The 13,164-nt window shown below is 34.1% G+C and overlaps 1 protein-coding gene across 2 annotated transcripts; it reads left to right on the top strand.

The window, feature by feature from the left end:
• The first annotated feature begins 14 nt into the window (after window positions 1–14).
• Window positions 15–9,845, top strand: LOC149778586 (uncharacterized). 2 transcript variants are annotated; one of them, XM_089938514.1, is made up of 6 exons: window positions 15–176; window positions 1,914–2,393; window positions 4,315–4,485; window positions 5,544–5,721; window positions 7,292–7,885; window positions 8,634–9,845. In XM_089938514.1, the coding sequence occupies exons 5-6, from the start codon at window positions 7,772–7,774 to the stop codon at window positions 8,718–8,720; spliced, it is 201 nt and encodes a 66-aa protein (XP_089794640.1). In that variant the 5' UTR covers window positions 15–176; window positions 1,914–2,393; window positions 4,315–4,485; window positions 5,544–5,721; window positions 7,292–7,771; the 3' UTR covers window positions 8,721–9,845. The 2 variants fall into 2 exon arrangements, with proteins under 2 accessions (XP_089794640.1, XP_089794639.1); XM_089938513.1 differs by lacking the exons at window positions 15–176; window positions 7,292–7,885 and having other exon boundaries at window positions 1,801–2,393.
• Window positions 9,846–13,164: the final 3,319 nt, after the last annotated feature.

Genomic DNA, 13,164 nt, shown 5'->3' with positions numbered 1-13,164 from the left:
TCTTTCTTCTTTTTTCTAGCTGGTCAAATTGAGAGTGTAAGGTAAATTGTGATAGTAGTTCCTTTCCAAGTCATAGCTAGGTGGTTTTTGATGGCTGTTGGATTGCTGTTAATTACTTGGGGGGAGGGGGACGAGACAGATGCCCACCCCACCCCCCGTTCCAAAAAACTGAAAAGGTATTTTATGTTTTTGTGTTTCCCCCTCAGATATGTAGTATGTTTTATTTTAAAATAGAATTTTATATAAAAAATTTAGTCTTAGAATTTTTGATGGGGTATTTATGTTTCCTTAATGTTATCTAAATGGTTGTTCGACCAAGCCTGGGGTTTTTTCACCTTGTTCGAAGTTCCATTTTTTTGTGACCTTTGCTCGAGGTCGCCTAGGTCTCGGTATAAGTTATATGTAATGATGCTGTATTGTGTGTATGCTATTTTATTTTATATATATGTTTGAGACCGCAATTTTAGATTCAGTGTTATTTTTCCCAGTTATATTTCTTTTCTACTAATTTGGCTTTAGGATCCGGTGTATTCTATTATGTTATATTCGATTAAATAGTTTTGTGTGTAGTTTACTAAAAGGGGCTTTTTTACACAGTGGACATGTTTGCGATACTCTGACCATGTCGCGTCTCACTGCTACCTCTCCTATCAACCATGCATTGTGCATGCATTTGAAGCAGAGGCTTTGTATTTTTAGGGAGCATAATTTGGTCCAGTGCCCCCATGCTCTTTTCCAGTTAATCTCTATGTTCTCCTGTTCTACTTTACTTTTAGTTTTTCTTTTGTTATTTCCTCTCAAATGTATCTATATGTTAGTATGTTAGTTTTCCTCCTGGTCCCATAAACTTTTTATATCCCTATATTTGGTTAGTATTTCTTTGATATGTCTAAATTGTATTGGTATTTCTAGTTTTTTTTACAAGTTTATTATTTTTATTAATGTCCCCCCTGTTTCTCATTGTGAACCCAAACCAGTAGACGTATATTCCCTCCCATGGTGATGTTGGTATTGCTTTAATCTTTTTAAATATATTTATAATATTTGCAGTCTTTATCCAAATGGGGTTGGAGAGTGCTAGTTCCCCCTCTCTTGTGCTCTTTAGAAAGTTTCCCTCTTGACGTAGTGGGTCTTAAAATCCCATATGTAATTAATAATCTCCTTATCTAGTTTTTCTAAATTTGTATTTTCTATGTCAATAGACTTGGTAATAAAATTTATATTCGCGTACATGTACGTTTTGGCCACTTGGGCCCGTTCCATGAGACATAATGGCGTAAGTGCCCATGTGTTCACATTCGTTTCTAATTTCTGTTTCATATTTTTATAGTTTTCTTGTTCTTCTCTTATCCCAAAATAAATGCCCAATGCATTCACTCTTTCTTTAATTAGGCGTGGTGGTAATCCTGAGTGATTTCCTCTCTAGCTCCCTATTTTCAGTATTTCAGTCTTTTCATGATTTATTTATGACCCAGAGGCCTTACCAAATTGTTCTAATTCCTTCTATAGGTGTTTAAAGGAATTTTGTCTATAATAAAGTTCGTACAATCGTCTGCATGCTGTAGCATTTTTATTTCGTATTTTACATTTTTAACTGTAATACCTTCAATCTTCCTATTAAGTCTTATTCTTATACTTAGAATTTCAATTGCTGTTACCTATAATAGCATAGATAGCATTCCACATAGGCTGGAGTTATGTTTTCAACAATCTCGTGATCTAAAAGTGATATTTTGAAAATAACATACGAAAGTGATTAAATATGTTGAATTGGAAATAACACCGTAATATTTAGCATTTCTCACAATTATTCACTCGTTGGTCCAGGAAAAACGCTTTATCCACATGTAATAGCTTCACTACTTGCGATGAATGTGTGATTTTATAGCTATTGAAACATTTATCACTTCCAGTTCATTGCCTCTTCAAATCAACACAATTCCATTGCCTGAAATGACAAATGAACGCAATCGACTCTAAAGAAAGTTTTGCCATTCTTGATAATGGGGTACTTTTGAATTCCATTTCACTATGATGATATGTTACCACAAAAATGTATTCTGGCTCAACATGATTGGTGTCGATAGTAAACTTTATCATGGAAGAATTGAGAAAGTGTAAAGAGCGCATGTCAAATAGGATGGAAGCAGAGAACATTATAAGGACTCAGGTACGTGGAATTGAGATTTTAAAGGAGGACTCCCTGCAGGATGTATCAGTGCCTGTCGAAGTGATTGAGCTACTTGGACAAGCTCGTTGTATCCTTGACAAAACCGATATCAATTCTATGCCAGTCAGCGAAGACCACCGGTACAGGGCCTCGCAAGTCTATACTGAGAATAGGGGCAGACCTCTTTATGACATAAAAAAGGAACAACTACAATTTTTCATCGGTAATTTCTTAACTCAAGTGACACACTAACATGCTGTATATTATATTTACATGTTCCATTGTTATCCCCTAACACACAAGCAGTGTTTACTGCTTCCAACTTCTTTATTTTTCTGATGTTCATGCACAATATTTGATAATGCTTCCGTATGCAAGCAAATCATAGAGGTGTCATTTTTAAGCGTTGATAGTTTTCAATATTGTAAGACATGACATTCTTTCTTGAGTATCATTATCTGTCCGTCTGGCTAAATGATTTCGTTATCCTGAATATTATAAGGTATCGGGATTTAAGCTGTTTATGCAACAACACTTAGGAAATGATAAATGGTAAACATCAGTTAGGTAATGCCACTGAGTATATTATTCGCACACCAACCCGTTTGTTTGTACCCCGTTACAAATTTTACAATAAAAAAGTATCAAGGACATAAAGATGCACGAAATTAAGTAATTTCATTCACTGATTTATAATTTCTAACTTACAGTTGATAATAGTTCCCTAACACTGCGGACCTATTGGCATTTCAAATCAAACGGACGCTCTCGATCTAAACAAGTGACAGATTGCTCACTGACCTTTTCTGGTTTATAGAACAGTCCATTTCATTAAAAATGTCTATGTTTAATATTTCGTGACCAAACTGAGCAAATGAAAAGGACAACTCTTGTATACACATGCTAGAGACATGTAACACCAAAAATTTCCGGAATTAATGAAATTGTCAAAGACGGTGAACTACATTACCCCTGTTGCTTAAAAACATAGACTTGCCTATGCAAATATGGCGACTATGTTACTTACAAAACTCCCGTTTGATTCGAAACGCCAACAAAATGACAGTGCATGGCACTCTTTGGTGACAATCAGGTTAGAAATTATGAATTAAATGACTAAGTTTTGCGATTTTGTTTATATCCTTGATGCATTTTCGTTTTAACATCGGGGTGTGTATGTGTGTGTGTATGTGTGTGTTGGCAGGTTTGCAAATAAATGGGAGCATGTACGAATATTTTAGTCCTTAAAGAACCATGTATTGAAATTTAATATATAGTACTGTCAGACTTCACATGCTATTCTACAATCGATACTTTTACCACCGTACATTATAAGAGAAATTGTGTTTTCTTTGGTTTGTTTGCATGATTCTTTATTCCACATGATATATATATATATAGTCATGTAGTGCATTTTTTCATAATAATTGAATTATTTCATAACGCAAAACTTTCCTCAAGTAGAAAGTATAAAAAGATAGGATATTATTAGAAACATATATCCTATGCGTCTCAAAATAACCATTGCTTTTATTTTCGTTTTAATTAAATAACATTTTTATTACCAAATGCTGTAAAACATTATTTTTTTAAAAAAAAATCTGTCTGACAGTTTATATTCATATGGTGTTTGCATCACTTTATAAAACGTCACACGTGATTGGCCAATCTCAGCGTGCTTTGAGCTCATGTCTTTTTATTGACGTCATCTGTTTTCATGCATCAGAATTACACGCGCTGTTTGAACATTATTATTTTCTTTTCCTGTTTGAAACTTCATTAGTTGGGTATTTGGAATAGAAGTTAAGTGGCTAAGACTTCATCGTGTAAGAATAACTATACTATATACCTTATGATGTTTGCACACGTTTGCCCAAGAACTGAGATGATTTTGAACCATCGTGATCGCGCTTCGGCTCAAAACGTCTTCCTGGTGCAAAATTTGTATTATCATACACATATAATTAAAATGTGTCTATAGTGACTATTAATGATTTTTATACGCTGAAATTTTGTGTTTTAGACATTACTAGCCGATCTATATTCTCTCTATTACATCCACATAACATAAACCTTTATATGGAAAATCTTTCTCGTGCTTTGGAAAATTATTTGTAATCACGTCTGTATTAATTTTTCTCCAGAAAATTAGTTTACATCAGGAGATATGGCAAGTTTGCTTGGGGTAAGCAGGAGAACTGTAGAGCGGAGACTAGCAAACTTCCGCTTGACTCATGGGATACGATTCAGTGATATAAGTGACAATGAGCTCATATCGATGGTGCATTCAATAATCAACAACTTTCCTCGTTCAGGTAAGAGTTCTTTTTCTTCAACTAAATGACTTCTTTGTGTACAGTAAAATAGTTGTTATTTATGTTCATTGATGTGTATATTGTTATATCAGTTTTGAAATTTTAATTGGGGATGGGGATTTGCTTTTCCGCAACTGTTTTTAAAGATCAATTAACGACTCTAACTTTGTAGTGACTCCTGGTCATTTTTCCATACAGCGACTTTGCCCAACGTAGCCCAAGCGCCGACTAAAAGATATTTCGGCATGAGGCTCAAACTGTAGATAATAACTGACGTGTGTTAAAAACTCTCATTTTTATTTGCAACAAGAATGGTATTTAAACAGATGAAAACATGATCAGTGCTTTCATAAACTGTGCCGATATCGTTAAACTGCCGGTGATTGTCATAGACTAACAAGTGCAGTTCGATTTGCATGTAAAACGAAATCTTTGTGGGAAAGCTTAAAGGCATTTGAAAGGATTGGTCCGAAGTTAATCAGATTCAACAAACAAGCGATCTTGCATACATTTATCCTATCAAATTTCAAATTCAGTCCAGTGGCCTGCTACTTCTGCAGCGACCTGAACACTACTAAGCTTGAAAAATACAACAACAAAAGCGTGCTTATAGGTGTGAGTATGATTATTTACACAAGCATTTATCATTAACTCTTAAGGCAGAACTGACAACCCTGAAAGTGTGCAACTTAGGTCATGAATTTAGAGACTTTCAAATTCTGAATAAGTGTGCGCTTCCCAATGTTTGGATAATTTTATATGTTATAAGAATATAATAAATATTTGCTTATAAATACAATTTTAGATAGTGAATTATGTTAATTGCCCCAACAATGAAAACCCCATTGTATGGCAAACAAATAGCTTATGTATGCAACTGTCATTCTGTGGAATGAGCTACCGAATCACCCAAGAGACCAATCACATTTTAATTCATTTAGATCCTTAATTTTATCCTGGAATGGTACAGACTGTAAATGTTATATCTGCAAATAAATAAATAATGTTTTTTATGAATTCAATGCTTGTAGTCATGTTTTAAATACTTGTTTCTTTAGGTTTAAAGACAATCGAATGCCATCTCATTTCACAAGGTATCCATGTACAAAGAGAGAGAATAAGGAGAGCAGTTAGAACTGTAGATCCGGTTGGACAACAATTGAGGCAGCGAAGGGTTTATTCAGTTCCGTCCCCTCTTGCCCTGTGGCATATGGATGGCAATCACAAACTGATACGGTAGTGTTCTACTCAGTTATATTACATGTGCTAACAATAAAGTTGTGTGTAATCTCTAATTCTCAGTACCCAAAGTTTTGTTAATTTAATTTCCTAGGCTCCGAAATCCTAAAATTAAAAGACACATAATTTTACTCCAAATTTTCTATATCTTAGCATCTCCAAGATAAAACCTTTCAATTCTGAACACATTTTATTGGAAGGAAAAAAGTTACAGCATAAAAAATTCAATCAGTTCTCTTAAATAGTTCGGACGTATAACATGAAAATTCGGCAAAGACATCATAACATCAGATCCATCAATGGCAGTTAGTTACTTGTTAATGTAAGTATTATTAACGATATTCATTCAGTACATGTTAATCTTGGACGTTAATGATGATTAGAAAAGGGTAAATTTGGTGCTTATTTTCCCGACTTTTACAAGTCTATCATGTTGGAAATGACATATAGTAGTGGGTCAAGTTGATGAAATGCAGTTGGTAAACTTATCAATAATTGGCAATTAAAATAAAATTAATTGTACTGAGGTTAGCAGAACATAATAATTGTTTAATGCTCTGGTAAGCTTGAATATTTTTGTCGAAGTAAAAAGTAGTCATCGCAGACAAATGCGAAGGTAGGGGGCTAAATTTATAAACTCTATTCTTCAACCTATTACAACTTACTATCATGAAATTTGTCATAATCCACTCTGGTTGATGTAAAGAGGTTAAATGACATCAATGTTTATGACTAACTATTTATTAGGATTTTGACATTTTGTTTTGGACATTAAAACGTTTAGTAGCATCGAGTTAGGGGAGTATTTCCATCTCATATGCAATGTTGAACACATAATACCGGGTACATCTATCGGAACACCCAAAGGACTCCCTTGTCCTTCAAATGTGCACATGAAAACACAAAACAGTGACACGACTATATAGTTCAAGATTCTAACAAGCTTAATCAGATATTTAGGATCTGAACAAGTTTGTGAGATAAATATTAATAATCTTGGAACAGAAACAGCTTCAAACATTGGTACAGTTGAAACTCGCGGTTTTCTTACAGCTATTATTCCAAGAGATGCTAAATATTACTCCATTTGTGTAAACAAAGCAGAGGCCGAAAAACATTTTGCCTGCATTGGTTATAAATATAAAGACAAGAGAGAAATATTATTTCATAGTTTTGAGGAAACTGGGTTTGATATTCATATGGACATCAATAAGTTATTTGGTCATTTAGTATTCATGTTTAATTAAGATATGACACCGATAACTATGAATCTTACAAATATCTGAGAAATACAATGTTTAATAAGAATGAATCAAGAATGTGTTGACATTCAATTGCTTAGCAAACTTTATAGGAACACTTGGAGATTTTCTTCAGTTATAATGCATTTCTTAGCTACTTTCAAATATCTTAATAACGGGAGTTTACATTTAACACTTATGTATGTGGAGTGTAAGGTATGATGGACGACATTCTAGAGTGAGAGATCAAGCAATGTGTCTGTGATCTACTTTATATTAGATAATAATACGCGCGGTGTTATCATCGTTATATCCATCTCTTGCAGGAAAGCAATACATTTTCTTGTCTCATATAACGTGGAAAGCGATATACATATATTCTGCAGATGGCGTTTTGTAATACACGGATGAATGGATGGTTTCACAAGACTTATTGTCTACCTAGCTTGCAACTGTGATAATAGAGCTTCAACAGTTTTAAACCATTTCACTGAAGCCGTTTCCAAATGGGGCCTTCCTTCCCGAGTGAGAGGGGACATGGGTGTGGAAAACCGTGAAGTTGCTCAGTACATGCTCTCACACCCTCGTCGGGGCCTTAATAGGGGAAGTTTTCTAACTGGAAAAGTGTCCATAATTCGAGGATAGAGAGGCTATGGCGTGATGTGTATAATGCTGTGCTTTCTTTATTTTATGAGCTTTTCGTATCATTGGAAGTCAAAGGCTTTTTTTATCCAGATTCTGAGAAACATGTCTTCTGCTTGCATTATGTGTACAGAAATGTGATAAACGACAGACTATTCCAGTTTATGAATTCATGGAACAATCATAAATTGAGAACTGAGAACAACAAGACTACCTGCCAGCTATTTATACTTGGACTGCAGGGTATATTTAACGAATACTTCGAAGAATTAGATCAGGTGAGAAACTTGTCTCGTTTTAAGCAATGTGGCCTATTGGTAAAGAAAGAAACCAGAAAGACTGAAGAGATTTGAAACTGAGCACTATCCAATCTGCACGTTCCTTAAAATACCTACCATTATTTTATCAATGTCTGTGTGTGTGTGTGTGTGTGTGTGCTTCTAATTAGCAGTGTATGTGATTACCAAAGTCATAACAAATGACTATAACTTCACAGTGTGCTACTTCGTTAAGTGGAAAGTACCTGTATTTTCGAAATATATTCTATCAAGCTCATAAAACATATCAAATTTACAATCAGCGAAACATTACAATAACAATATAAAGCAAAATTCCCTGCATGTCAATATAAATAGCATTTAAAGGACATCTGATTGTAACATTTCTGCTTTATATAACTTAACAGACAGTATTCGACATAAGTTTTAGAATTTCAGAAAACTATTTGTCCAAAATCGAGGAACAATTTCTTTTAGCACGAAAAACTTTCATGAGTTTACCATGCAGAGACCAAATTACAAATTTGTTTATTGCCGGTTCTGCAAGACAGTATATGCTATTCTCTTAGCCTAACATTTGTTGGTGATATTTGGAAGTTAGAACTGAGCCACCGTAGCTCATTCTCTTAAACGAATTCATTTCTTAAGAGCCAAACTTAATTGTGTCTTTGAATCATTTTTTTAACTATAAAAAATGAATGAATACATTGCAGACAAAATTATTATTAGTATTATTTTCTTCATTTAGGACGCTCTACCAGAGTATGGAATGGATCCAGATGCACCGTTACCTGAGCCAAGTGATGAAGACAATATCGACGTGCCATCAATATAGCTACTTAATGAAGAACAGTTGCATTCTTTCAATGCCAAAATGAGTGGAATTCACGCAGCTGACCTTTCTGACATTGAACCATATTTGCATGCTTTAGATTCTGTTGATGAGGTTTTGGAAGTTTGAAGTCGATAATTCATGTACTCTACTACATTTCCGTTGATTATAAGGGGCGATTTTACTTTCTGCAATTGCTCAAAGCAGTATCTTGTTATCAGTGACAACTTTCTTTCATTCCTCCATTTGTAATTAAATTCATCTTAACTCCCTATTTGTAAGATTACAAATGTATTAATAACATAATCTTTGTTCCTTATTAAATAGACTGTGATCCAATACAGCTCTATGTTTAAAATAATAAATGAATAACTTGCGCAAGACTTCGTCAACTGAAATCTGAGTATCAAATCTACTCCTAATAGGTATGTCCGACTGTACTAAAATCTAATTAATAGTGTTGATAGTTTTTGTATTATAAAAATCCAATAAGCGGTAATAGAACATGCGTTTGATTGAATTCAACTGAAATCTCCGCAGAGTACGCATCTTACCTGTATTTATTCGTATTTATACAAATTCTGTCAGTATTATCAAGCATTTTTCTTTGTAATTCAGGGATAGCACTTTCCGTTCTGTTTGGTGTATATTTGTAATCCTCCATGATTGATTATATGTACCCTGATATTTGTCTAAGTTAATTTCAATCAATGAAAATGTCACTTACGCCGAGTGGAGACAGTACTTAAAAAAAATAGATACAAATTAAATAATTTATTTATCAACTGAAAGTTGTGTTCTAGTTCTATCTTTTAGTTTCTTTTAAGTGTAATCATCATAAATGCAATGTGTCCTCTTGTAACTAAACGTAAAATGCGTCAATCTTTCTTAACAGCTATGTCCGCGCGCGTTTCTCCGAGAACCTAATTAAGTGCCGACCGTGTTTTGATAACTGACTTGTGGAAGTATTTGTTGTATTGTTGCACTGAACGAAAAGCTGGACTCCTTTGTATTATCACGTTAATTATGTCTTTTGAATCAAATAAAGCAGGTGGAATAAAAGAAAAGTTAAAAGGCACAAAAATCTTATAAACTTAAAATCTAGAGATCCCGGTCGTATGTCGTGTGAACTCGCTTCATTTGAATAATCGAACATTGTTATAAATGGTATCGTGTACTCTTTCATAACTGTTATCAAAGACAGCAATGCAGCCAAGCGAAATGAATACTTCGTAAAATAAAGAGATTGTTTTCACAGATACGGACCATTGTGGGCAAGCGAGTTTCAGAGAATTTTTGAACTGGCACTTAGAGATATCCTCAAGGATGATAAGAAGTTTCATTAATACTTCCAATGAAATCACGACATCAATATTGTACTAACTGAACAATACAAAAAATGAGTTTCGACATAGAAGATCGTTTCATGAAATAAATGTCGCGTTTTTGTTTTTGTTTTTTAAAAAAGGATTCTTGTTTGGGGGTATATCAACATTTAGTCTAGTTCCCTGCTCTGTGGACTCCCGATTTGGCAGGATACTATTAAACACCACTATGGGAATTAGACTCATCAATAAAATAAAAAACATTGACGTGTTACACAGATTTTTCGCGCACATGTGATGGTTGTTGAAACCAGTTGGAACGATCTTTTACGACTTCATTAGAAAAAGCAATTTATTAAAAATTGTTATCGACGTGATTGTAAAATGAGGATTCAGTCAGTAAACAGCCCAATTCCCTAACGCCTCCCCCTCCCTCGGTTTTCTCGATGTCAAAGCGAATTTTCAATTTTTGGAGGTACCTCGGTAACTCGCGCCCTCGCTTATAATGCGGTCTATGCTTGTGGACACTGTGTGTACGAGTTATCGAGGGAGAGGTGTATATATATATATATATATATATATATATATATATATATATATATATATATATATATATATATTGCTATGCCCGTCTCACATTAAATAATACCTATATTGGTACGTATATATTGTTTTTTCCTTTTTGGTGCATTACTTAAGATTGCAATGAAGGTACCTTAATATGTGTTGACTCATTTCAAAAACAATATTAATAAAGAACCTGTTTACAAGTTTGGGGTAATTTCACATTTGATGATTAGGCCTGATGAGTTCTGTCGCAGTGAGAGGTATCGTGAAACATGTGAAATGGGAGGTGTTGATAGATAGATCTATATCGAATAGGAAATTAATGCAACGTAGAGCCTTAAAGTGTATACAAGGTATATGAGTTGAACAATGAATTCATTCCGATTTTTCTATGTTCTTATTTAATGTTATTCTGCAGATATATTTAATGTTTTGTTTAGATATAATTTGAGAGTTGGATTACTCATCAAAATTACAAAGAGCTCATTGACTTTTCAATAAAATATTATTCTGTGATTATTGTTATTATTGTGAATTCATTCAAAAGAGTTCTAGACAATGCCATTGTTATACATTAATAATGTTAGTACATCAGCACATTCAGGATATGGAATTCATATGAAACACCCTATTCTTTTGGACTTCGAATATAATGCTTAGTATTTGTAACGTTTCCCTCTTAGTAAGAGGGGTGGTTAATTGGATTTGGCTGGAGTTATCTAGAGGATGACCTCCCTCGATATTATAACCAGGCGGGAGTGAAAGAAGAATATAATTTTAACAGAGAACTGAGCGAGAATACCTGGAAGAAATAAAACAATACGAGCCCCCTTTGACAAGAAAATAACACATTTAATTAGAACAAATTAATAACGCCAATTCCAATTCAAGTTAGATTATATCAATATAATTCAACAGGCGCGTCCAATTTGTATTTATTTCATCATCATAATAAAAGGTGAAAAGAGCGCAATGTCCACGACTGATTTGCATCATCACCTTCCTATCTTGACCGTATATCCACGTCTCCTAGTTCATCCTCGCTAATCTGTGTGCTTTGGCCATTCATGGACTTACTGGTCCTTTTATTCTGACTTCGTCATTCATTTTCTCAGACTTCTGTCTTCAGACTGTCCAGTCTCTATCCCATAAAGATAATCCTTAAAGGACAAAATTACCCCTAAATTTCTGTATACCCCACTCTCTAGACGTACATAAAATTCCCTCACGTTACTCAGAGCATGTTGGCTATCCACACACTGTGTAAATTTAGTATGGTTGGACAGTGACCTTGCTTCCAGTGGCAGGTCTTAAATTACCACGCGAGCGTCTATTGAATATTGCCGTATTCTTTTACATATGCAACTACATGTTCGATTGATATTGCATGAAATTCACAAATTGTAACTCGCAGCAATCCTTAACCTACAAGATTATTCAAACATTACAAAATCAGATATAATTAGGTAAGTATTGTCCTAACAAAGGAAGTTATTGCAAATAATCCTTTGAAATCCTACATATATGAACATTTGGATCGTATGCAATCAATTCTACCAATGAACTAATAACTGTAAAATTGAAAGGTAAATTGCATAACAATTCTAGCATAAACACTTTACATGAAAATGAGTAGAAATTAAATCGCATAACATCTCTAGCATCAACACTTTCCATGAAATTGAATAACATAAATTGCACAAAACCTCTAGCATCAACACATTTCCATAAAATTGAATAAACGATACATATATGGAAACCTAATCATAGAAAACACATTTGTATAAAACAAGCAATCAAATAATATAATATTACGTGAAATTAAACTTGCTTACCTTGTTGATGTTCTCTTTCAGAACATACGCTTCCGAGCATTAAAACCTGTCTTTCTTTTACAAGACGGTCTCCTGGTCCTTTTCTTGTTTAACAAGGAGAGCAATATTGTCTTTAGGCCTCCTCCGAAGTATAGACTCCTCTTTCAGGAAATTTCAGACTTATGAATTTTGACTAAGGTCGTCACTTTAAAGTCTGATTGCTTCTAAAGTGTACGCCTTAATTTATTCTGCCCAATCGTAGGCAGCGGTCCCTAATTTTTCCCAAAGAAATAATTCCTTTCATCAGGTTTAGACAGGTCGGAATCTGTGAACGACGGTGCGTAACTATTTCCCTTTGAAAATGATAAGTGGACATAGGTTCCTACCAAGCGGTTAGGGTTGGTAGCTCAAATGTTTACTTTGTAAGGGCCGTGTTAAGATAGCCAGGTGAATTTCACTTAGTTGGAATGCTGCCCCTTTGAAGTTTACACGGACATGGGAGGAGATGAACGAAGAAAGGTCGAAGTGATCCCTCATAAACACTTTTCTGGCTTAAACGCGATAAAATGTTAATGACCAACACATTCAACTTTAAAGTTCACTGCAATTCAAACTTCGACACTTCACAGTGTTATTTTCCATTTAATTCATAATACTATAAATTCCTCTTAAAGTTTCATTTCATAACTTATAGAACTAAATTATTTGTAAATTGTACAAAACTTGACGGTGTTGCTACAT

Source organism: Sinohyriopsis cumingii, chromosome 17 (assembly GCF_028554795.1).
Source record: "Sinohyriopsis cumingii isolate HCF-2022 chromosome 17, ASM2855479v2, whole genome shotgun sequence".
Lineage (NCBI taxonomy): Eukaryota > Metazoa > Mollusca > Bivalvia > Unionida > Unionidae > Sinohyriopsis > Sinohyriopsis cumingii.
The sequence above is the reverse complement of the archived record's forward strand: the minus strand, read 5'-3'. Positions and strand labels throughout refer to the sequence as shown.